Source organism: Barbus barbus (genome assembly GCF_936440315.1).
Source record: "Barbus barbus genome assembly, chromosome: 44".
Lineage (NCBI taxonomy): Eukaryota > Metazoa > Chordata > Actinopteri > Cypriniformes > Cyprinidae > Barbus > Barbus barbus.
Window position 1 is genome coordinate 17,797,929 of NC_136722.1, and position 21,971 is coordinate 17,819,899.

A 21,971-nucleotide genomic window follows, 5' to 3' on the forward strand; every position below is an offset into this window, starting at 1 on the left:
TGCTGATCTTTGAGTCAAAGAGTCCTGAAAAAATACTCAGCTGTTTTAAATATTATTATTAATAATAATAATAATTATAATAATAATAATGTTTCTTGAACAGCAAATCAGCATACAGTATTAGAATGATATCTGAAGGATCATGTGACACTGAAGACTACAATGATGCTGAAAATGTGGCTTTGATCACAGGAATAAATTACATTTTAAAATAGTAAAAATATTTCACAATACTACCGCTTTTGCTGTATTTTGGATACAATAAATGCAGGCTTGGTGAGCAGAAGAGAATTCTTTAAAAAACCTTGAAAATCTACTGTTCAAAAACATTTGACTGGTAGTATACATCAGTTCTTTTTTTATACTATTATAGTATTTATTAATATTTGGAATTAGCTTTTGTTTTTATAATTTTAGTTTTCATTTTAATTTTTTGTGCTTTTGTCATTTTAATTTTTATTTGTTTTTATTTCACTCTTAGTTTGTTGGCAATTAATTTTTCACATTTTAGTTAGCATTTTTCATATAATTAATATAACATTTTATTTTATTTATGCTTAATTTAAAAAATACCATAGATTTGGAATGACATGAGGATGAGTAAAAGATGATAGAATTTTTGGATGAAATCCCTTTGGCTTACTCATTCATCTGTATCTCCTTGCCTCCATTAGTACTCTATAGTCTGTATATTCTTTTTCTGTCATTCTTTTCTGTATATTCTTTCTTTCTCTCTTATTTTGTCTGTTACCTGGAGTAGGCTGCAAGGCCATTTAAAATAGGCTTCCCATGGGTCCAGTTGCCTCCCGAGTACAGGGGCTCCGGCCTAAGAAACAAAGTAGGTACAGCGGGCATGCTGGGAAAATCCCATATGCATGTACTGGAATGAGAGTGACCACTTTTGTCTGTAACTGTCTGACTCACTTCCTTTCAGTCTAGCTGACATGTTGAGGAATTAAGAGCTCTGAATCAAAGTCAGTGAGTTATTTATTGCTGAGAAATTTGGTTACTTTTAAATTATTCATCTTTACAGTTAAGTGGATCCAAAGAATTTAGGTGCCTGTATAACAAAATCACAGATTTTATAATATAAACAGCTGATTTTTAATGATCTCATTCTTTTTTTCTTTTTTTTTTGGAGTATTCTGCGCATTAGTAAATAACAGTAAAGAACTAAATGATGTACTTCATACATAAACCATCATGCTTTAGCTGAGAAAGGATTTGCTCAGTATCAATGATTAGACCACATGTCTAACAATTTAAATAGTCTTGAAGTGTATGATGACTGTTTGACTTTAGGTGACCCCTTACATTTGAGGCGTTGATGTGGCAGAGTTCTAAGATGTGCTTTGGCCACCTCCTCCATTTCACTCTAGAATTCTGGGACAGTACATGATCACAAAGGTGTTAACAAGATTTCCTTGGCTCTTTGAATTTCTTGAATGCCAACTGCTGAGTACATGATCACACACAGACAGTCTGTACTTTTACACAGTGGTGCAGACAGTCATGCATTATATGACATGACTAAGAATATGTCTGAATTGCATTTTTAATGCACAAATTTAGAATCTGTTTATCTTTTTTCAGGCATCCAGCGGGAATTACTATTTCATCCCGTACTTGATGACGCCCAACAACGAGTACTTGTGCTGTGAGAACGTGGCCCAGCGGAGGGCATCAGAGTACATGCAACCCAACTGGGACAACCTTCTGGGACCTCTGTGCGTCCCATTGGTGGACCGCTTCGTCAACTTGCTCAAAGACATTCATGTCACATCTTGGTATGACTGCTAGCTTTATGATAACTTTTGGCAGGATGCCCATTCTCAGACGATCATTTACAGAGTTACGAAACGGTGTCATGCCATATTTAGCAAAACATAAATCAAATCAAGCAAGCGATTGATTTACTTTTTCAAAAAAGTAACACCAGTTACTTTTTTCCCATTTATTGACTGACAGTGCACTGTGTGAACATACTGTTACTGTAGTTCTAGACTAAACGTTAATGTGCATTAATTCGTCCCACTCGCAAAAAAACTGATTTAGTATTCATCAAAATGAATTAAAACAGTGAAATGCAAACTCAGAATATGACGCAAACCTGCAATAATTAAATATGTTAAACAACACAAATGTATCTAATCCCATTTTATTAACCAATGTCTTTGCTGCTGACCTTTGATGATCCAGTTCAACCATATTAAGTAAAAATGACTTTAGATAAACTAACAATTTTGCTTCATTGTTTTTTAGTGTTGAAGAGTGTTGAACCCTCTTCTCCTGCGTTCTACTTTACAGACGTGAATTTACTTTTCCTTCAGCCTGAGGTTTATTCATTACACTTTTTGGTGTGAAAGGGCTTTTACATTTGCTATGATTAGAACTTCTTGTATTAAAAACAATCAAGCCCTGCTCATATTTAAAAAGTAACGCAAAAGTAACGTAACGCATTACTTTCCATAAAAAGTAGCTAAGTAACGTAATTAGTTACTTTTTTAGGGAGTAACGCAATATTGTAATGCATTAAAGTAACTTTCCCCAACACTGTGAATAATTAATATAAACTACTTTTTTTTTTAAATAACAACAATAATGCAGTGGAATTCTGCATCTTGGGTGGAACATTGCATCATAGATCTAAACCACACTGTAAAAAAAAAAATCTGTCGTTTTTACAAAATAATTCTGGCAGCTGTAATTCTGGCACTTTTTTCTGTGTGTAAAAAATACAGAAAAACTATAAACACATTTATAGAATAAAACTGTAAAATTTACAGTATAAAACTGTAATTTACAAACAGGGAAATTTGAATGTAAACCACTAAATTCAACAACACACACTGCTATTAAAATCTGTTTTGTACCTTTAACATACTGACAATCACCATAATAATGCAAGTGGTAAAAGAGAAGAATCAAAGCTCATTACACGTAGCTTCACCACAAGCAGAAGTATATACTAATATATAGAAGGTGCACAGAGTCATTCATGCAAACACAAAACACCATCATGGTAACGCACATGATACTTAAATAATGCAATAAACTTTCATTAAACAACAGAAGATGTAACATAAAGCCCAAATGTACATAACATAACTGATAACAAAAACTATTAAAAAACATGATTATTTAAACAAAATATTTTCAAATGTGGAGTGTCACGCAGGGAATTCTGGGAATATCAGTTTACAATTTTTGACGGTAAATTATACATTGATTTGTTATTTTTACTTCTAAAAACTGTACAATTAACAGCATTTTACTGTAAAATTACACAAAATGTCTGTACAGTATAGTACAGGAACTCACTGCTAACATATTAACAGTTTTTTTCAGTAGCATTTTTACAAAATTTTACAATTAAAATTACACTTACTTTTTACAGTGTAGGTGTAAAGTGATCCTCGTCATCCCTGGAGTAAAGAAATAGGACTCAAGCCAAATGGGATGTAGCGCTCATATTATATCATCAAGACAGACACACGCAAGTGCATGCAAGATTTATTAGGAACTTCTAACAAGTGTCAGGGTGTCCTTTCACCTTGAGCTCAGATATCAGAAGTCTAGAACATCCTTGTAGATCGTAGTGCCAAGATTTTCACACCCTGTAACAGTACAAACTTGTCTCAGATTTTGACTATTAGTATGAAGTCTGACCTACTTTGCAGGTGGTCAAAAAACATGTAAAGTGATCAGCCTCAGTTTATTTTGTTATTGCATGATTTTTAGATGCATCACATGGTCTGTGCATTTCAGAGGTCTGTAAGCATCCCCTTTGAAGTGGATACTACCTACGAATTTATCCACGAACACTAAATCCTTTTCTATCTTCTGTTCTATCTTCTTCCTCCCCGACAGTGCTTCATATAAAGACACCCTACTGAACGACATCCGAAAAGCTCGAGATAAATACCAGGGTGAGGAGCTGGCCAAGGAGCTTTCCCGTATCAAACTCCGCATCGACAACACTGAGGTTTTGACTCAGGATATTGTTATGAACCTGCTATTCTCCTACAGAGATATACAGGTATATACTACTGTATACTACAAAGCATGTCTAAAAATGAAAGTCTTTGCTGCTGGCTTTAATAATCTTGGGTGTGTGTTTTCAGGACTATGATGCTATGGTTAAATTGGTACAGACCATTGAGATGTTGCCTACCTGTGACTTGGCCGACCAGCCCATGATTCAGTTCCACTATGCTTTTGCGCTCAATAGGTGACCACAAATCTGCATTGTGTGGTATATTCTCCTATTCATATGCGTGGCAAACAGACATTTATCCTTTACAGCCTTTTGATCTTAGGAACAAATGCATTTCTGTTTGCATGTGTGAACACAGACGGAACAGCCCAGGAGATCGAGAGCAAGCGTTGCGTGTGATGTTGCAGGTTCTTCAGTCATGTGAGCACCCTGCACCTGACATGTTCTGCTTGTGTGGCCGCATCTATAAGGACATCTTCCTGGACTCTGACTGCAAGGACACCAAGAACAGGGACAACGCCATCCAGTGGTGAGTGAGTTAAATGAGCTTCTTGAAGCTCACAATTTCAATATGTTTAAAGGTGATATCTGTTTTTTAATTAAAGGGATAGTTCACCCAAAAATGATAATTCTGTCATTAATTACTCACCCTCATGTTGTTCCAAACCCGTAAGACCTTTGTTCATCTTCGGAAAACAAATTAAGATATTTTTGATGGAATCCGAGAGCTTTCTGACCCTGCGTAGACAGCAACGCAACTGACACGTTTAAGGCCAAGAAAGGTAGTAAGGACATCGTTAAAATAGTCCATGTGACATCAGTGGTTCAACCATAATGTTATGAAGCTACGAGAATACTTCTTGTGCAAATAACATTAAAAGAATGCTGGACATTCATGAGAGTACCATGACACACGCGTTCTGATGTAGAAACTGCACGCGCTGTAGCTTGTTTGCAAAGAGAGGAATGCACACACATGCATCGTGGTACTGAATGTGCATCAAAGACTGACACAAAAGAGAAGAAATTGTTGGATAAAATCATTATTTTTGTTTTCTTTGTGCACAAAAAGTGTTCTCGTAGCTTCATAACATTACGGCAGAATAATGACAGAATTTTCATTTTTGGGTGAACTATCCCTTTAAGGAATCCCTTATTTTGGGCTCTGTTCACTTGAACCATGAACAAGAAGCTGCATTGAATGTGTTAAAAAAAAAAAAAAACAGAATATGCTAGCATCTGCTTTAAATGCACTAAAAATACCCAGAATACTCTAAAACCCTAGCAGCCACATTACATGTGCACAGACCACCCTATTAACAACATTAAATGTGCTAAAATCCCTAGAAGCTACATTAAATGTATAAAAATCACCCAAAACAACCAAGTTTTAATAAATGCACTAAACTCACCCAGAACACTTTAGCAACTACATTAAATGTTTAAAAATCACACAGAACACCCTAGCAGCCACATTTCATGTGCTAAAAACCTTAACAACACATTTGAATATGTTATAACACCCAGAGCACTCTAGCATCACATTAAAAAAGTAATTTTGTATTTATGCTTGTATGTTGTAGGTATAGAAAAGGCTTTGAGTTGCAGCCCACTCTCTATTCAGGCATTAATCTGGCAGTGCTGCTTATAGTGTCTGGACAGCAGTTTGAGACTTCCATAGAACTCCGGAAGATCGGTGAGGAGGAACACACTTCCTGTTTCCTGTTTCTCTCAGAACATTCACTTCATTAACGACAGGTCGCACCTTCTCACCTTCTCCTTCTCTCTCAGGTGTGAGGTTGAACAGTCTGCTTGGCCGTAAAGGCAGTCTGGAGAAGATGAATAACTACTGGGACGTTGGGCAGTTTTTTACTGTCAGCATGCTGGCTAATGACATCCCCAAAGCTGTGCAGGCTGCAGAGAAACTCTTCAAACTCAAACCACCCATATGGTACATATAGAATAAATCATTTACAGATATACTGTACATGATAACTGTAAAAAATAGAGTTGGAGCAGCTCACATTCATTTAATCTTTCAGGTACCTGCGATCAGTCGTCCAAAACCTTCAGTTGATTCAGCATTTTAAGAAGCAGAACACAGAGCATTCTCCTCAAAGAGAGAGACTCAACTTCTGGATGGACATTATCGTGGAGGCCACACAGGGAACCACCAACGGCCTGCGTTTTCCGGTAGTACACCACCTCACATGAGTATCTCATCCAGGACCACACCTGTACTGACTGAACTGCATTTCATGGACCTTATTACTTCTTCCACTATGCAGGTGTTGATTCTGGAGCCAACAAAAGTGTACCAGCCCTCATACGTGTCCATTAACAGTGAAGCTGAGGAGAAGAATGTTTCTATATGGCATGTGTCGCCTGCTGAGACGGTCTGTGGTTTATTTGAAGTCATGTTTGCTGTATAATGTTATGTTGCATATGTAATATCATATTCCTAACCGACATGGTTGCAGAAGGGAATACATGAGTGGAACTTCACAGCATCATCCATCAAAGGCATTAGGTAAGATTGAGATTCGTTCTCTCTGTCTCTACCTCTCAGTTTCAGGGGGGTTTTTATAGTCCGGAAACAATATTTAAATTAGCCTGATTTTAGGGTTAGCTCAAGGGCTTAAACACATTCCTTATCGATCTACAGTATCAATCCTCACTGATTTTAGGGGTAATTAATGTTTAAAGATTTAGGAGGGTTAATTCTGTCTCTGCTTGACAGGAATGTTGCTCAAGGATAAACAAACAATGCTTAAGTAGGAACTAGTTCTACTTGAATTACTTGGCAATTGCTTGGCAAAAACAAAACAAAACGAAAAAAAAAACATTTTGTTCAATAGAGATGTACAATATTGGCATCATTGGTTTTCCGTTTCTTTGTTTTGTTTTTTGTCATATTGGTTGAAACTGGTTATTTGATTGTGCTCATTTCTGCTCTTTTTGCATTTAGATTAATGCTCACTGCAGTGTTGTTACTGTTAATTAAAACTTTTAACAATCATTTTTAATTTTAATTCAAATAAAGCTGAAATAAAGTAGGAACACTGGATGAAAAACGTCTATTTAAAAAACCTGAACTAAAATGAGAAATGTTGCCTTTGCAACTAAGTGAAATAAACACTAAAACTGAAAAATGGGTAAATAGAAATATGTACAGAGCTAATAAAAAAGACAAAAGCATATACAAAATTCTTAAAACTTTAAAATAAAGCAAAAAAAGATCATTCAAAATATTAGTAAATAAATACTATAATAGTATATAAATTAATACTAAAATGGCCCACTCAATGTTGATCTGTAAAAGCTCTAATAACACCATAAAATGTATTTTTAAAAATGTATTCAATTTTCATACTGTTCGTTATAATGTGATGATGGTTCAATTTAGAATAGTATTTACAAAAATTATTTGTTTTATTTCTAGTGTGTTTTTCATTGGCTATATTGGCTATCAATCAGCCATTATATGAAAATACCAGAGTTTTATTATTAGTGCATCCCTACTGTTTATCCATTCATCTTCAAACAATGTCTGAAAACTAGCAGATCTCTGACTGTCTACATGATTTAACTACAAGTTGAAACTCCAGTGCTTTCCATTTAAATGTGATTATTTCATGATCTCAGAGATGTGAAACAAATCTTGCATTCTTCCACTCTCTAGCATCTCAAAATTCGATGAGCGCTGCTGTTTTTTGTATGTCCATGACAACTCAGATGACTTCCAGATCTACTTCTCCACAGAGGACCAGTGTGGAAGGTTAGTTTTCCTGAAGTTAATCAATTAGCTTTTAAACTGTGGTGCTCATGGAGGTAACCGATGTGTGGATGGTTGTCACTTATTTGAAGGTTCTGCTCCATGGTGAAGGAGTTGATCACAGATGGATCAGGAAATGCTGTCGAGCTGGAGGGGGAGGGAGAAGGAGACACCCTGGAGGTAAGAGCTTCAGAAACTCGCCTATAGTTTGTTTTTGTTGGATTTGTGGGGCTTGGTGTACTTAATTCCTGAATTGTTTTGCAGTACGAATACGACTACAATGAGAATGGTGACAGGGTGGTTCTGGGTAGGGGAACTTATGGAGTGGTCTATGCAGGGAGAGACCTGAGTAACCAGGTGCGCATTGCCATCAAAGAGATCCCAGAGAGAGACAGCAGGTGAGATACTTAAAGCCACCCATCTGACCATCAGATGTTGTAACACATTTTGTTACTGTAAACTAAAACTATGACACGTTTTTAAATGGAAAGAGCTTAAATAAAATATAAATATGAGATGAAAAAGAAAATTGGAACTGTTGCCTCGGCAACTAACTGACACTAAATGAGTTTATATAAATTGAAGTATTAGGAAAATCTAAATAAATGAAAGCTAAATAGAACTAATAAAACAATTCCAAATGACTAAATGACCAATTACTAAAACTTCAACAAAAATATGAAAATATAAAAATTTAATTCGAAATGCGAGTAAATACTATAATAGTATTTAAAAAATACTAAAATAATTCTGATACATACAGGTATTCCCAACCACTGCATGAGGAAATAGCCCTCCACAAATACCTGAAACACAGGAACATTGTTCAGTACCTGGGCTCGGTGTCAGAGGATGGATATATCAAGATCTTCATGGAACAAGTTCCTGGAGGTACATTTCTGACAGAAGAATATCAAATATGTCTTTTCTGCCTTAAATTTGATTTGCTCTTCATATTCATCATATTTGCTCTGCAGGGAGTCTGTCAGCATTGTTACGTTCAAAGTGGGGTCCTCTAAAAGAAGCCACCATAATCTTCTACACTCGCCAGATCTTAGAAGGACTTCGTTATTTGCATGAGAACCAAATCGTTCATCGGGACATCAAGGTAAGAACTATGATAAATCCTTTGGATCTATATTTGGGTTCCCTCAAAAATGTGGATGTTCATTGACCGCTATTCTTTCCACAGGGTGACAATGTCTTAGTCAACACCTACAGTGGAGTGTTGAAAATCTCTGACTTTGGCACATCCAAGAGGCTGGCTGGAGTCAATCCCTGCACAGAGACATTCACTGGTATTTTTTCAATCGCAAAACGCACCCTCCGTGTGACCCTTTCCCTGTTCCATTTGACCTGTGCTGTGTGTCATGCATCATACATCCTGGTGCTTTTGCCAGGTCAGGATTTTAGGCTTAGTTAAAGTTCAGTCTATCATTAGCCCCACCAAACGGGATCTAAGGGAGTTTCGTTCCTCTTGCTTTAGTGTGTACGAAGGCACCTCCTTCATCCCAACACAGTCAGGATGCATTTAGAAAGTGTGTAATAATGCTCTAAATTAGGGGTTTAGAAAGAGGTTCATGGAAAAAGGTTCAGAGAAATTTTCAGTTAGAAAAATTTTTTTTAAAAATCAATGACTACTTTTTAATGAATACATTGTTTAACCTTTAAAAAAATCTAATAAATGAAAAATGAATTTAACTCATTTAAAAATAAATCATTTGACATACACTACTTTTCAAAAGTCTTTGTTTTTTAAAGAAGTCTCCTGCTGAATTTATTTGATCAAAATACAGTAAAAACTGTAATGTAATATATTTATTGATTTCCCACAAATTGCAAATCACAAACTGACATCAACAACATCCATTAATTTGGAGCTTAAGAAGAGCAAGAGCAAACAAAGTGAAGGGAAAAAACAGCTTGAAAAATATAAAGTCCAATTTCTGCATATTGGCAGAAGTTATATTATTTCAATTGAAAATAATATTAATATTTTCTATTTTAATATATTTTAAATAGTAATTTATTCATGTGATAGCAAAGCTGAATTTTTAAGAAGCATTATTATTACACAGCTATTTTAATGAAACAGCTATTTTAAATAAGTCTCTTATCGCTCACTGTGGCTTCATTTATTTGATCAAAAATACAGTAAAAACTGTTAAATTTATTCCTCTTATGGCAAAACTGAATTTTCAAGAAAAAAATTTTTTTTTATAAATATTGGAAAACAGTAATGTTTTTTGTTTTTTTTAGAAACTATGGATTTTAGAAACTCAGGATTCTTTTATAAATAGAAAGTTTAAAAAATGCTTTAAAAAAAATATTCTGTCACTTTTAAGTATTTTATTCTTTTTGTGCTAAAAAAAACTAAATCTTACTGATCCCAAACTTTTTATTGATAGTGTATAAAGCTTCTGTAACGGTTGTGGTTGTAGAGGTAGGCGCACGACAGGGAGTGGACGAAAAGGAGTTTTTAATACACATCAACACACTATAACCATTGTAAACATTAATCCAAGACAAAGACTGAGGACTTATAAAGGGACCAACCAAACAAGGAAACTAGATAATTAATTACACACAGGTGATGAAAATGAACGATGATTAACTAATGACAGGAAACTAGAACAGGAAAAACCAAATAAGGGCAAAAGGGAAACTAAACAGAAACCAAACCGTGACAGCTGCCTTTATATTTTAGAATATTAAAAACCTAAATTGGCCATACACTTGTGTGGACTGGTTCACCTCTCCAGGGCTTGGATAACTCTTATTTCCTGACACACAATAGACAGCGTTCCTTCCAGTGTGGTGAGCGATTATGAGTCCTGGTCACTGGTAACATGAGAATGTCTCCTGTGGGGAGTAATTAGATTAGCATAGCGTCTGAGACAGGAGTGTGTTTGTGTTTCATTAGCTACTGCTGAAGCATCAGAGCAGGTGCGCTCATCTATCCTCCCCCTCGCTTCCACTGTCATCGTCATCACTTCTGAGCTGCTCTCCATGATTTATTTTATTTTGTGTAACATCCTGTCACAGCACATTCTTATCTAAAGAAGTTCTGCTTCTCCCCTGTAAATCTCTGCCCAGGCACTTTACAGTATATGGCCCCTGAGATCATTGATAAAGGCCCTCGAGGTTACGGGGCACCTGCTGATATCTGGTCCCTGGGTTGCACTATCATAGAGATGGCTACAGGCAAACCTCCTTTCCATGAGCTGGGAGAACCACAGGCTGCTATGTTTAAGGTTTAAATATTTTTACTTCAAATATAAAATAGTCTGTTAACGCAGATTTTGGTTTGATAAAAAAACACACACACACACACACACACACACACACATATATATATATATATATATATAAAATTAATTTATCATTAATTTATTTAAAGGAGAAAAAAATATATAATATGCAAATATTAAAAAGTCTTTACATAAGTATGTCTTTGACTCAGTTTGAAGGAGCTCATGGAGATAATTTTGTCGTATAATCTAGTTCTTTGTAGAAAATTTGCATATATATATATATATATATATATATTATTATTTTTATTTTTTTATCTGAATAAAATACAGATGCAATATTTTTGGAATAGTTGTAAAATATTGTATTTTTCATATTTTCACTATTAATCAAAATCATCTCCTCCATTCGTCTCTGTTCTCTTTGTACAAGGTGGGCATGTTTAAGATCCATCCAGAGATCCCAGAGTCTCTTTCGTCAGAGGCCAAATCCTTCATCCTTTCCTGCTTTGAGCCTGACCCAAATAAACGAGCGATGGCTGGGGACCTGCTCAAGGATCCATTCCTGCGTCAAAACATCAAAGGCAAAAAGAACAAGATTGCTTTCAAACCCTCAGGTAACGTCTAACATGCTTATAATAATACTGCGACCTGGGTTGACCCTTGGTCACATCCATGGTGTGTAAGGCATTTTGGGCCCTGTGAGAGAGCACATAGAATGTTTTTTGCCTGGCAATCACGCAGAGCTGCCAAACCCCCACCCCCCCACCCCCAACACTCTAGCCCAGCATGCCTGCATCTCGCCGCTGACTGGGAGACTCATAACAGGCCCGAACTGCCCTCAGCCGGCCTCTCGCAATCCAGATTGAACTTACACAAGAGATGAGTAGGAACAACAGGACCTGGGAAAGGGGAGGAGACAGAGGAAAATCAACAATACAGCCTCGCACCACCTTCACAAATGGTTTCCATCCAGCCGCTCATGTCAGCTATCCCGCGGCCCATGAAAAGCATTCTCAGGGTGTGGTGTTTCACACAAACATGTGCTCTGCTTTCTCAGAAAACGCTCACCGTTTCTCTTTGACATTGTCAGTAAGTGACTGAAGCGAGCTAGTGAGATGCCTACTGTTTTCTAAACCGTCATTTAACCTCATAAGTGAAAAGCTCTTTACACAGTGAGCAACATAAATAGCTCTTTGCAGAGAATAGTACAATAGTTTGATGTTAGCATGTTGCTAAGTTAATGACTTGACACTAAGCTAAGCTTAAAAATATACAACCCACACAAATATTTTAATGTATTTGTTTAAACTTTTGAATGACACTGGCATATTTTTATTAATTTTTTTATTATTATTAAATATAAGTTATATGTTTACATCGTTTAAAAGTTTGGGGTTAGTGAGATTTTTGTAATGTTTCTGAAAGAAGTCTCTTATGCTCACCAAGGCTAAAAATGCATCATATTATGAATTTAATAAAACCTTAATTAAATATATATATTATTTAGTATATTTAATAATGCAATGTATTCCTGTGACGGTAAAAGTGCCTTCCAGTTTTCAGTGTCACATGATCCTTCAGAAATCATTCTAATATGCTGATTTGCTGCTCAAGAAATTTAATATTGAAACAGTTGTGCTGCCAAATATTTTTGTGAAAGCTTTGATACATTTTTTTTACAGGATTCTTTGAATATAAAGTTCCAAAGAACAGCATTTATTTGAAATATAAATCTTTTGTCAAAATTTTTTTAAATGTATTTACTGACATTTTGATCAATTTAATGCATCCTTGCTGAATAAAAGTATTAATTTTTGAACAGTAGCGTATAATCAAGATTAATCTTGAATTTAGTTTTTAAGGTTATTGCAATGCTTTCTTTCACAGAAACATTAACTTCAAAGGACTGCATGCAATTCTGCATTAAAATTTGCATTTTTGAGCAAAGAAAGAACTTTGTAGGCCTGGTGTCTTCCCAGTTTTGTTCATTATACTTCATACTGTAGTACAGACCAAATATTAATATCTCAATGTCTCCTTCTCCCTTAATGCCATCCAATCGGCTGCTTTGGCTTGGATTCTCTGTGTAACAGTATGGCAAGGTTTGTATCCGCCATCTGTTTTCTATGTGTATCATATTTATTTTGAGTATCATATTATCATAATCATTGGTGTTTAGCTGGTTACTGGTGATTGTGTTGAGTTTATGCTCTTTGTGCGCTCTGATTGGTTCTTCGTGTCATCTTTTTCATTCACTTTTGTTTTGCTTTCTCTTCTCTGTTGTTTACCATTAATTCAGTTCCAGTGTTTTAACTTACATTGGAAACTTTTTGAAAGAGTCTAATTAATTACTGTAACATTGTGGGTGACCTTTTACAATAAGGTCCCATTAGTTAGTTAATGCATTAACTAAAGATACAGTATTTATTCATCTTTGTTAACGTTAGATAAAACTGTTCATTGTTAGTTCTTGTTAGCTCAGGTCCAAAATATTAACAGATAAAGCTTTTGATTTTAATAATGTATTAGTAAATGCTGAAATTAACATTAACTGCTTTAAACGTCTTTTTCATAGTTTGTTTCATATTTACTGATGTAGTTGACAAATATTAACAAATCAAATCTTATTGTAAAATGTTACCATATTGTGGTATTGTATATTGTGATTATTGAATATCTAGTGTATTAAATTAAATTGGAGCTGTCAATTATTAGGTTTTATTGTTTTCGTGAATCCACTTAATCAGTTCATCTCATATCCATAATATATCGATATTAGCTGATTTAAAAGACATTTATTGTTGCATTTATTATTTCTCACTGAACAAGCATAAAATGTGACTTTTAGAAGTGAATATGTTGTTGGTTTTAATTCCATATCATTGAGCGTAAGTCTATTATTGGCCTGTAGGGGCATGATTTATATATTTATTTATTTTATAATTAATAACAGTAAATTAACATGTTTAATTGGCAGCTCCAATATAATGTTTAATTATAAAAAATAAAATGTGTAAAATTCAAAACATAATACTTGACTCTGATCTTGTTTTTTTTTTTTTAAATAACCCTTTATTATATAGTATTCATTTTTTTTTTTTAATAGGTTCGAACTTAAAGGGGAAAATAAAAGCCAAAAATGCTGTGAAACTCTGATCTGTCTGAATGAATGTCTTTGAGTGCATATGTGTGCATAAACGCACGTGATTATGCATTGTTTGTGTTTTCCTCCCTTTAGACTACATCCGCAGTGTTTCATTGCCAGTCCAGCTGCAGACGGAGGCCACTGGGAGCAGCAGCAGTGAACCGGGCTCCGTGTCTCCAGACTGCGACTCCAAACAAGACGTGTTCTTCGAGAAGAAAAAATGCTCTAGCTCAGAAAACCTCATCAAACCACCCAACTCAAACTTCCTCAGGTGAGCTCAGAAGATGAGCACTAAGGTGAAGACAGGGCCTAACAAGGGTCCTCAAACCGGTCCAGACGAGTTTAGGTCACACGTTGGTCAGCGATAGCTGTAAGTGTGTATATGTATGCGCTTATGTGAGCGTTTGATTAGCGTCTGGAATGTTAATGACGTGACTGTGTTTACGGAGCTTGAGTATCCACGGCCGCTTCAGCTCTCAGACCAACAGTAAATCAACTTCCTGGGCATGAAGGGCTGAGGCCTGTCCTGACAGCTAGTCGACTCCTTGGAAACGCTGTTTAATTAACGCGGTGGAATGAGGAGACAGGTGTGCTGGGCCGCGGTTTCTGGGCAGGTGTATGTACGTGTGTGTAATGAGATAATGCCTTTTACAACAGGTACTCTCTGGTTGCTCATAAAATAATCCCATGAACACTTTACTGACCACTTCTTCACCTCAGTTTCAACCCACACACACCAAATCACAGAGCTGTCACACATTAACCACGTTTCCTCTTTCCTCTAACGAAATCATGGTTCTTAATCACCACTCCAGAGTTATATATACTTTGGTTGCTAATTTTAACATTGATATATGAGATGAGTTAAATGTTTAATATGGTTAAATGCACAGTTAGTTAATTTGCCTAAACTGACAAGCTGAAGTATGAGAGATCACATATGAGTGAAACACACTTTTAATAAAACTACCTTTCTGTTTTAATTTAACTTAATTTATTTTATTTTATTTGAGATTAATTTTTGTTTTCAAAAATGTTTTTGAAAAAGAGAATATATATATATATATATATATATATATATATATGTATATGTGTGTGTGATTTATTTTTTAATTGATAGTGCTGGAATGATGATGCTGAAATGCATTTTAAAATATATTAAATATTATTATTTAATATATTAAATATTATATTTATTTAAAAATGTAATTTTATATTTAAAAGTTATTATATTATCCGTTATTTTAAATTGTAATAATTTTACACTTTTTTTATTGTATTATTGAATAAAGAAATGCAGCCTTGGTGAGCATAAAAGACTTCTTTCAAAAACACTGAAAAAATCTTACTGACTCCAAACTTTTGAACAGTATTGTACTGTACATAATGTTACATCTGCATGAAACGTTTTATATTCATATGTTGTCACTGAATCAGTGTGAAATGTGTGTTTGATTCAGTGTTCCAGATGAAAGTCCTACAGCAGAAGACCGCAGCTCTCCAGCCTCCTCTGAGAACAGTGACTCTGGCCTCTTCCTGCTGAAGAAAGACAGTGAAAGACGTGCCATACTCTACAAGGTCCTCAATGAGGACCAGGATAAAGTGACCTCCAACCTCATGGAGAACCACATCCAGGTGTGTATCCCTGCGTATTTGACTGTGTGTATGGTATGTCTAAATCATACAATGATGACTGTGTTCTTGTCTTTTAGGGTCAGGAGGAGCTGAAGTTATCAGTGGACCACATCAAGCAGATTATCTGCATTTTACGGGACTTTATACGATGCCCTGAGCGACGTGTCATGGCAACGACCATCTCGAAACTCAAACTGGACCTGGACTTCGACAGCACGTCAATCAACCAGATCCAGCTGGTTCTGTTTGGTTTCCAGGACTCTGTGAGTGGAGTGAAGTATAAATAGTATTGTTCTCGAATGCTACTGTACAGTATATAATCTCAGTTTCCTACCCAGGCATGATACACTAGCCTATTGATAAAATCCTGTTTATGCTGCAATATACATTTTTTTTTAAATCTTAAAGCCAAATGTTCGAGATACAGTACCAATCAAAAGTTGTTGTTGTTTTTTTTAAATAAATGAATACTTTTATTAAGCAAGGGTGCATTCAATTGATTAAAAGTGACAGTAAAAAAAAATCTATTTCAGATAAATGCTGAAAAATAAATGTATCATGGTTTTCACAGCAGCACAACGTTTCTCAACATTGGAAATAATAAGATTCCTGAGCACCATATCATCTTAGAATGGTTTCTGAAGGATCATGTGACACTGAAGACTGGAGTAATGATGCTGAAAATTCAGTTTTGCCATCACAGGAATAAATACATTTTTAAATATTTTCAAATAGAAATCCATCATTTTCAATTTTAATATTATTTTACAATATTACAATGTTTTACTATATTTTGATAAAACGTAGTCTTGGTGAGCATAAGAAATTTCTTTCAGAAATATTTGAAAATCTATGTATATTAGATCCCCTTTTTAATTCATTTAATTAAATAAATATTTTTTAAAGAATGATTTGTAATGTAAACAGTGCACAGAGCCACTAAGAATAACTTTTATATTATATATTCTAAGCTCTGCTTTTGTATTGTGTATTTTTATTGATCTTATTCAACTTATTTAATTTTTGCTGAGCTGATTTATTCAGTAATTTTACACCTATATTTATTTCTCTGCATCCTGCCATATTTGACTTGTATTTATTATATTATACTCTGCTTTCAGTTTATTTTATTGTCAAATATTGGACAAATCTAATGCAAGAAGATACATGATTGTTCTTTTCTCTATAGTGTTCAACATTATGGAGAATATTTTGTTGAGTCTGTTCTCCTCTATTTTTGTTAATGCTTCTTTCTTCTGCAGCCTTTTTGAGAGTGATGAGATTAATGTTCCTCTTTCATAACTGTTTGTTGCAGGTAAATAAAGTGTTGAGGAACCACCACATTAAACCTCACTGGATGTTTGCCATGGACAACATCATCAGACGGGCTGTACAGGCAGCTGTTACCATTTTAATTCCAGGTGTGTAAGTGTGAGAGAGGGACAGAAATGGAGAAAATGGAGAACTTGTTGTTCTGATACTTTTGCATCTGTCTCTCTTCTAGAGCTGCAGACACATTTCGGGCCTGCATCGGAAAGTGAAGGTGCAGATAAGGACGCAGATGAAGTAGATGAAGAGGAGGATGGGGACTTTGGATCAGTGGCACGTACAACGCAGGAAGATCAAGCCCTCACGTCTGGAGTCAGCACCCTCAGTTCAGTCATATCCCATGAGGCTCAGCGGCCACAGCACCCACTGGGAGCCCAGCTTGGACGCCTCAAACAAGAAACCAGCAGGTACACACTATGGTTCCTTAAAAAACACTCACGTCATTCTGTTTAAGACAGTTAAATATAAACAGTATACAAAATACGCTTGTGCCACCCCCTCAAATGGTGAGTGAATGAAAAATAAAAACTCCAAATATTAACCAAAAATACCAAACACGTAAATATTTGTTCCCGTTATGGATCTGTGCTTAACATTATTTACTACAAATATACCCCAGAGTTCAATAGATTGGGTTAGTAAGATGTTTTGTTTTTGAAAGAAGTCTCTTATGCTCACTAAGGCTGCATTTATTTAATGAACAATACAATAAAAACATTAGTATTCTGAAATATTATTAGGATTTATTATAACCATTTTCTATTTTAACATGCTTTAAAATGTAATTTATTGCTGTGATCGCAAAGCTGAATTTTCAGCATCATTACGCCAGTCTTCAGTGTCATATGATCTTTCTGAAATCATTCTAATATGCTGTTATCGATGTTAAAAAAACATTTAATAAGCCGCTTAATATTTTTGTTAATAAATACAGTAAATTAATACTTAAAGGGATAGTTCACCTAAAAATGAAAATTCTGTAATTTACTCCAAACCTGTATGAATGTCTTTGTTCTGCTGAACACAAAGGAAGATATTCTGAAGAATGTGGGAAACAGAGCAGTTCTGGGGCACCATTGACTTATTTTATTTTTTTTCCTACTATGGAAGTCAATGGTGCCCCAAAACTGTCCCAAAACTAAGCCTGGTTACAAACTTTTTTCAAAATATCTTCCTTTGTTTTCGGCAGAACAAAGAAATTCAGACAGGTTTGGAATTACTTGAGGGTTAGTAATGATGACAGAATTTTCATTTTTGGGTGAACTGTCCCTTTAATTACTCAGAAAAACCTTACTGAACTGTAATGTGTATTTGATATATTCTAATATGTTTTAAAAATATTTGCAATAAATTCCATTATATTTCATTAAAAATATTTACTTGTCTGTCTTTGTATGTTTGTGAAAAACATTAAATGCAAGATAAGACAGCCTCTAGTTTTAATTATGGAGTTTAATGTTTTTTTGATGTTTTTTTAGTTTGTGGGAGAGTGTCTCAATGTTATGTTGCCACTTCAGGCTGTTTGAAGAACTGGTACAGAAGGAGAGAGAATATCAGCTGGTACTGAGACAGACTCTCCAACAGCGGGTACACGACATTGAGCTTATCAGGATCCGACAGCAGCCTGCTGCAGGTTAGTTGTGTAACTAAATCGCACACATGTATTGATTTAGACTCGCTTATAAGCCGTTCACTCTGTCTTTATTTACACTAAAATGCTAAGGTAATAGAGAAAGTGTCAACTCACCCTTATCTGATTTCCAGTATCATTTTCTGACCTCTAGAGTTGTTTACAACTGGTTTATAGTACAAAGCAAATACAAGTTCTGTTAAAAGAAAAAAACTAGTGAATCGCCGTACTGTCTGCTGCCTACACAAGCAACTTTCTAAATAATACAGAACTCAATAAGTGACTGACTTCAAATGCGAATGTGAGTCTTAAAATGCAGATCTTGGCATCTGCACTGTAAAAGATTTGGAGTAGGATTTACTTGAAAAAAGCTTGGAAACAATATCCACTCAGGAAAGGCTAGTTAATTTACAAAAATTTGACAAGTAAAAGCCTAAACATAATTATTAGGAGCTTTAAATATACATTTTTAAGTTACGTTTACTTGGGAATTCCCAGTAAATTTTAGAAATTACATTTGTTTTTTATGTAGTATTTACTTCACCACAAAATCATTTGTATCAGTGTGTGCTTTAATATTCCTACATCCTTCCTTTGCCCTCAACAGAAACTCCATCAGCCCCCTCTATATTTCACATTGCCACACATCCAGAGCCTGATAAGAAGCTCACTGACTGGCTGAAAGAGCAGGGTGCCGACTCTGAGACCATAGACAAGGTGAAACATATCACCCTAAACACTGCCTGTATTGTGTCTTTCCCACGATTATAAAATGACTCACTGTTTGAAGTTTCCATAAATAAATAAATGTAAGATTCATGCCAAGTTCTTTTGGTTTCTGTCTGTGTTTGACAGTTTGTTAAAGAAGATTTTACACTCAGTGATGTTCTTTGTGATGCTACTAAAGAAGACCTGCGCTGCCTGAGGCTTAGGTGAGGGCTTAATTTGTAAATGTTGATTGATTGTGTATTCTGTTCCTTTGCATATAGTGGTCCTAATTATTTAGTCACCTATGCCACACTTGAAATGTCGTAAATATAATAGTATAAAATATAATAATTGGAACATGTAAATAAATGAAATTATGTTTTATATATATATATATATATATATATTATACAGTGGTGTGAAAAGTGTTGGATTTTTCCTGATTTTGTCATTTTTTTTTTTTGCATGTTTGTCACACTTTAATGTTTCAGATCATCAAACAAATTTAAATATTAATCAAAGATAACGCAAGTAAACACAACATGCCGTTTTTTTATGAAGGGAAAACAAAATCCAAACCCACATGGCCCCGTGTGAAAAGGTGCCCCCCCCATCCCCCCGTTAAAACATAACTGTTGTTTATCACACCTGAGTTCAGTTTCTCTAGCCACACCCAGGCCTGATTACTGCCACACCTGTTCACAATCAGGAAATCACTTAAATAGGACCTGCCTGACAAAGTGAAGTAGACCAAAAGATCCTCAAAAGCTACACATCATGTTGAGAGCCAAAGAAATTCAGGAACAAATGAGGAAGAAAGTAATTGAGATCTATCAGTCTGGAAAGGGTTATAAAGCCATTTCTAAAGCTTTGGGACTCCAGCGAACCACAGTGAACAACAGTAAAATATGATGGTGGTAGTGTGATGGTCTGGGGCTGTTTTGCTGCTTCAGGACCTGGAAGACTTGCTGTGATAAATGAAAACATGAATTCAGCTGTCTACCAAAAAATGTCCGGCCATCTGTTTGTGATCTCAAGCTGAAGCAAACTTGGGTTCTGCAGCAGGACAATGATCCAAAACACACCAGCAAATCCACCTCTGAATGGCTGAAGCAAAACAAAATGAAGACTTTGGAGTGGCCTAGTCAAAGTCCTGACCTGTATCCTATTGAGATGCTGTGGCATGACCTTAAAAAGGCGGTTCATGCTCAAAAACCCTCCAATGTGGCTGAATTACAACAATTCTGCCAAGATGAGTGGGCCAAAATTCCTCCACAGCGCTGTAACAGACTCATTGAAAGTTATCGCAAACGCTTGATTGCAGTGGTTTCTGCCAAGGGTGGCCCAACCGGTTATTAAGTTTAGGGGGCAAGCACTTTTTCACACAGGGTCATGTGGGTTTGGATTTTGTTTTCCCTTCATAATAAAAAAACTTTGTTCAAATCTGTATGTTGTGTTTATTTGTTATCTTTGATTAATATTTAAATTTGTTTTGATGATCTGAAACGTTAAAGTGTGACAAACATGCAAAAAAAAAAAAAAAAATCAGGAACCAACACTTTTTCACACCACTGTATAATATTTAAATACACTACAGCTCATAGGTTTGGGATCAGTAAGACGTGTTTTTCAAAGCAGTCTTCTGCTCACTAAGACTGCGTTTATTTGAACAAAAACATAAAACAGTAATACGAAAAATGATCACAAGTTAAAAGTTTTCTACTTTAATATGTTTTTAAAATGTAATTTTTAAGCTGCATTATGAGTATCATTACTCCAGTCTTCAGTGTCACACAATGTTTCAGAAATCATTCTAATATGCTGATTTTCCCCTCAAAAATATTTATTTTTATGATCAGTGTCGATAACTGTTGTGTTGCTTAATATTTTGGTGAAAACCATGATTCTTTAATGAACAAAGTTTAAAAAACAATTTATTAGAATTATTATTATTTTTTTTTTTATTCTTAACATTATACGTGCCTTTACTGGGACTTGTGGTCAATTTAATGCATCCTTGCTGAATAAGTTTTAATTTCTTTAAAAAGAGAATTTTACAGACCCCAAACTTTTGATTTTTTTTTTTTCATTTATTTTAATCTTCTTTATTGTTATATTTATAATAAGGGATATTTAGACTTTATATAGACTTATATAGACATGTAAATTGTATATTTATCATTTATAAATGCGAACAAGCCAAAATGGTTCTTTTATTGGTGCACATTATACAATTTTAACCACAAATCACTAGTCAGGAAATTTGCAAGAATTAAAGTAATTTAGTACTTAAGAGCTTTTCCGTTTGTTTTCTTTAAATGTTTATGCTGTGTGGGTAAACCATTACGTTTTACAAGAAGACACAAAATTGATGGCTTCAGTTAGTGAGTAGTTTAAATGTCTCTGGTGTTTAATGTGAGACCAAATATTCTTTATAGGGTTCAAATCTGGATTCCAACGAAGCCAAAACATAATCCTGATGGACTTCTCAAGCCACT

General features: G+C 35.0%; 1 protein-coding gene across 1 annotated transcript in view; it reads left to right on the forward strand.

Annotated features, from left to right (window-relative positions):
• LOC306863365 (mitogen-activated protein kinase kinase kinase 15-like) overlaps positions 1 to 21,971 on the forward strand; it is a gene marked incomplete at its 5' end in the record, with an annotated part of 30,712 nt that overhangs the window by 5,606 nt on the left and 3,135 nt on the right. Inside the window, 26 exons of the mRNA XM_079406657.1 lie at positions 761 to 838; positions 1,594 to 1,787; positions 3,871 to 4,039; positions 4,125 to 4,231; positions 4,356 to 4,526; positions 5,581 to 5,693; positions 5,789 to 5,948; positions 6,040 to 6,190; positions 6,286 to 6,393; positions 6,478 to 6,527; positions 7,680 to 7,775; positions 7,865 to 7,952; positions 8,037 to 8,170; positions 8,536 to 8,663; positions 8,750 to 8,880; positions 8,965 to 9,070; positions 10,869 to 11,026; positions 11,457 to 11,640; positions 14,265 to 14,442; positions 15,632 to 15,806; positions 15,884 to 16,069; positions 17,122 to 17,227; positions 17,311 to 17,542; positions 18,653 to 18,768; positions 19,373 to 19,482; positions 19,621 to 19,697. Coding sequence (XP_079262783.1) covers positions 761 to 838; positions 1,594 to 1,787; positions 3,871 to 4,039; positions 4,125 to 4,231; positions 4,356 to 4,526; positions 5,581 to 5,693; positions 5,789 to 5,948; positions 6,040 to 6,190; positions 6,286 to 6,393; positions 6,478 to 6,527; positions 7,680 to 7,775; positions 7,865 to 7,952; positions 8,037 to 8,170; positions 8,536 to 8,663; positions 8,750 to 8,880; positions 8,965 to 9,070; positions 10,869 to 11,026; positions 11,457 to 11,640; positions 14,265 to 14,442; positions 15,632 to 15,806; positions 15,884 to 16,069; positions 17,122 to 17,227; positions 17,311 to 17,542; positions 18,653 to 18,768; positions 19,373 to 19,482; positions 19,621 to 19,697 — 3,506 coding nt within the window. The remainder of the gene's footprint in view (positions 1 to 760; positions 839 to 1,593; positions 1,788 to 3,870; positions 4,040 to 4,124; positions 4,232 to 4,355; positions 4,527 to 5,580; positions 5,694 to 5,788; positions 5,949 to 6,039; positions 6,191 to 6,285; positions 6,394 to 6,477; positions 6,528 to 7,679; positions 7,776 to 7,864; positions 7,953 to 8,036; positions 8,171 to 8,535; positions 8,664 to 8,749; positions 8,881 to 8,964; positions 9,071 to 10,868; positions 11,027 to 11,456; positions 11,641 to 14,264; positions 14,443 to 15,631; positions 15,807 to 15,883; positions 16,070 to 17,121; positions 17,228 to 17,310; positions 17,543 to 18,652; positions 18,769 to 19,372; positions 19,483 to 19,620; positions 19,698 to 21,971) is intronic.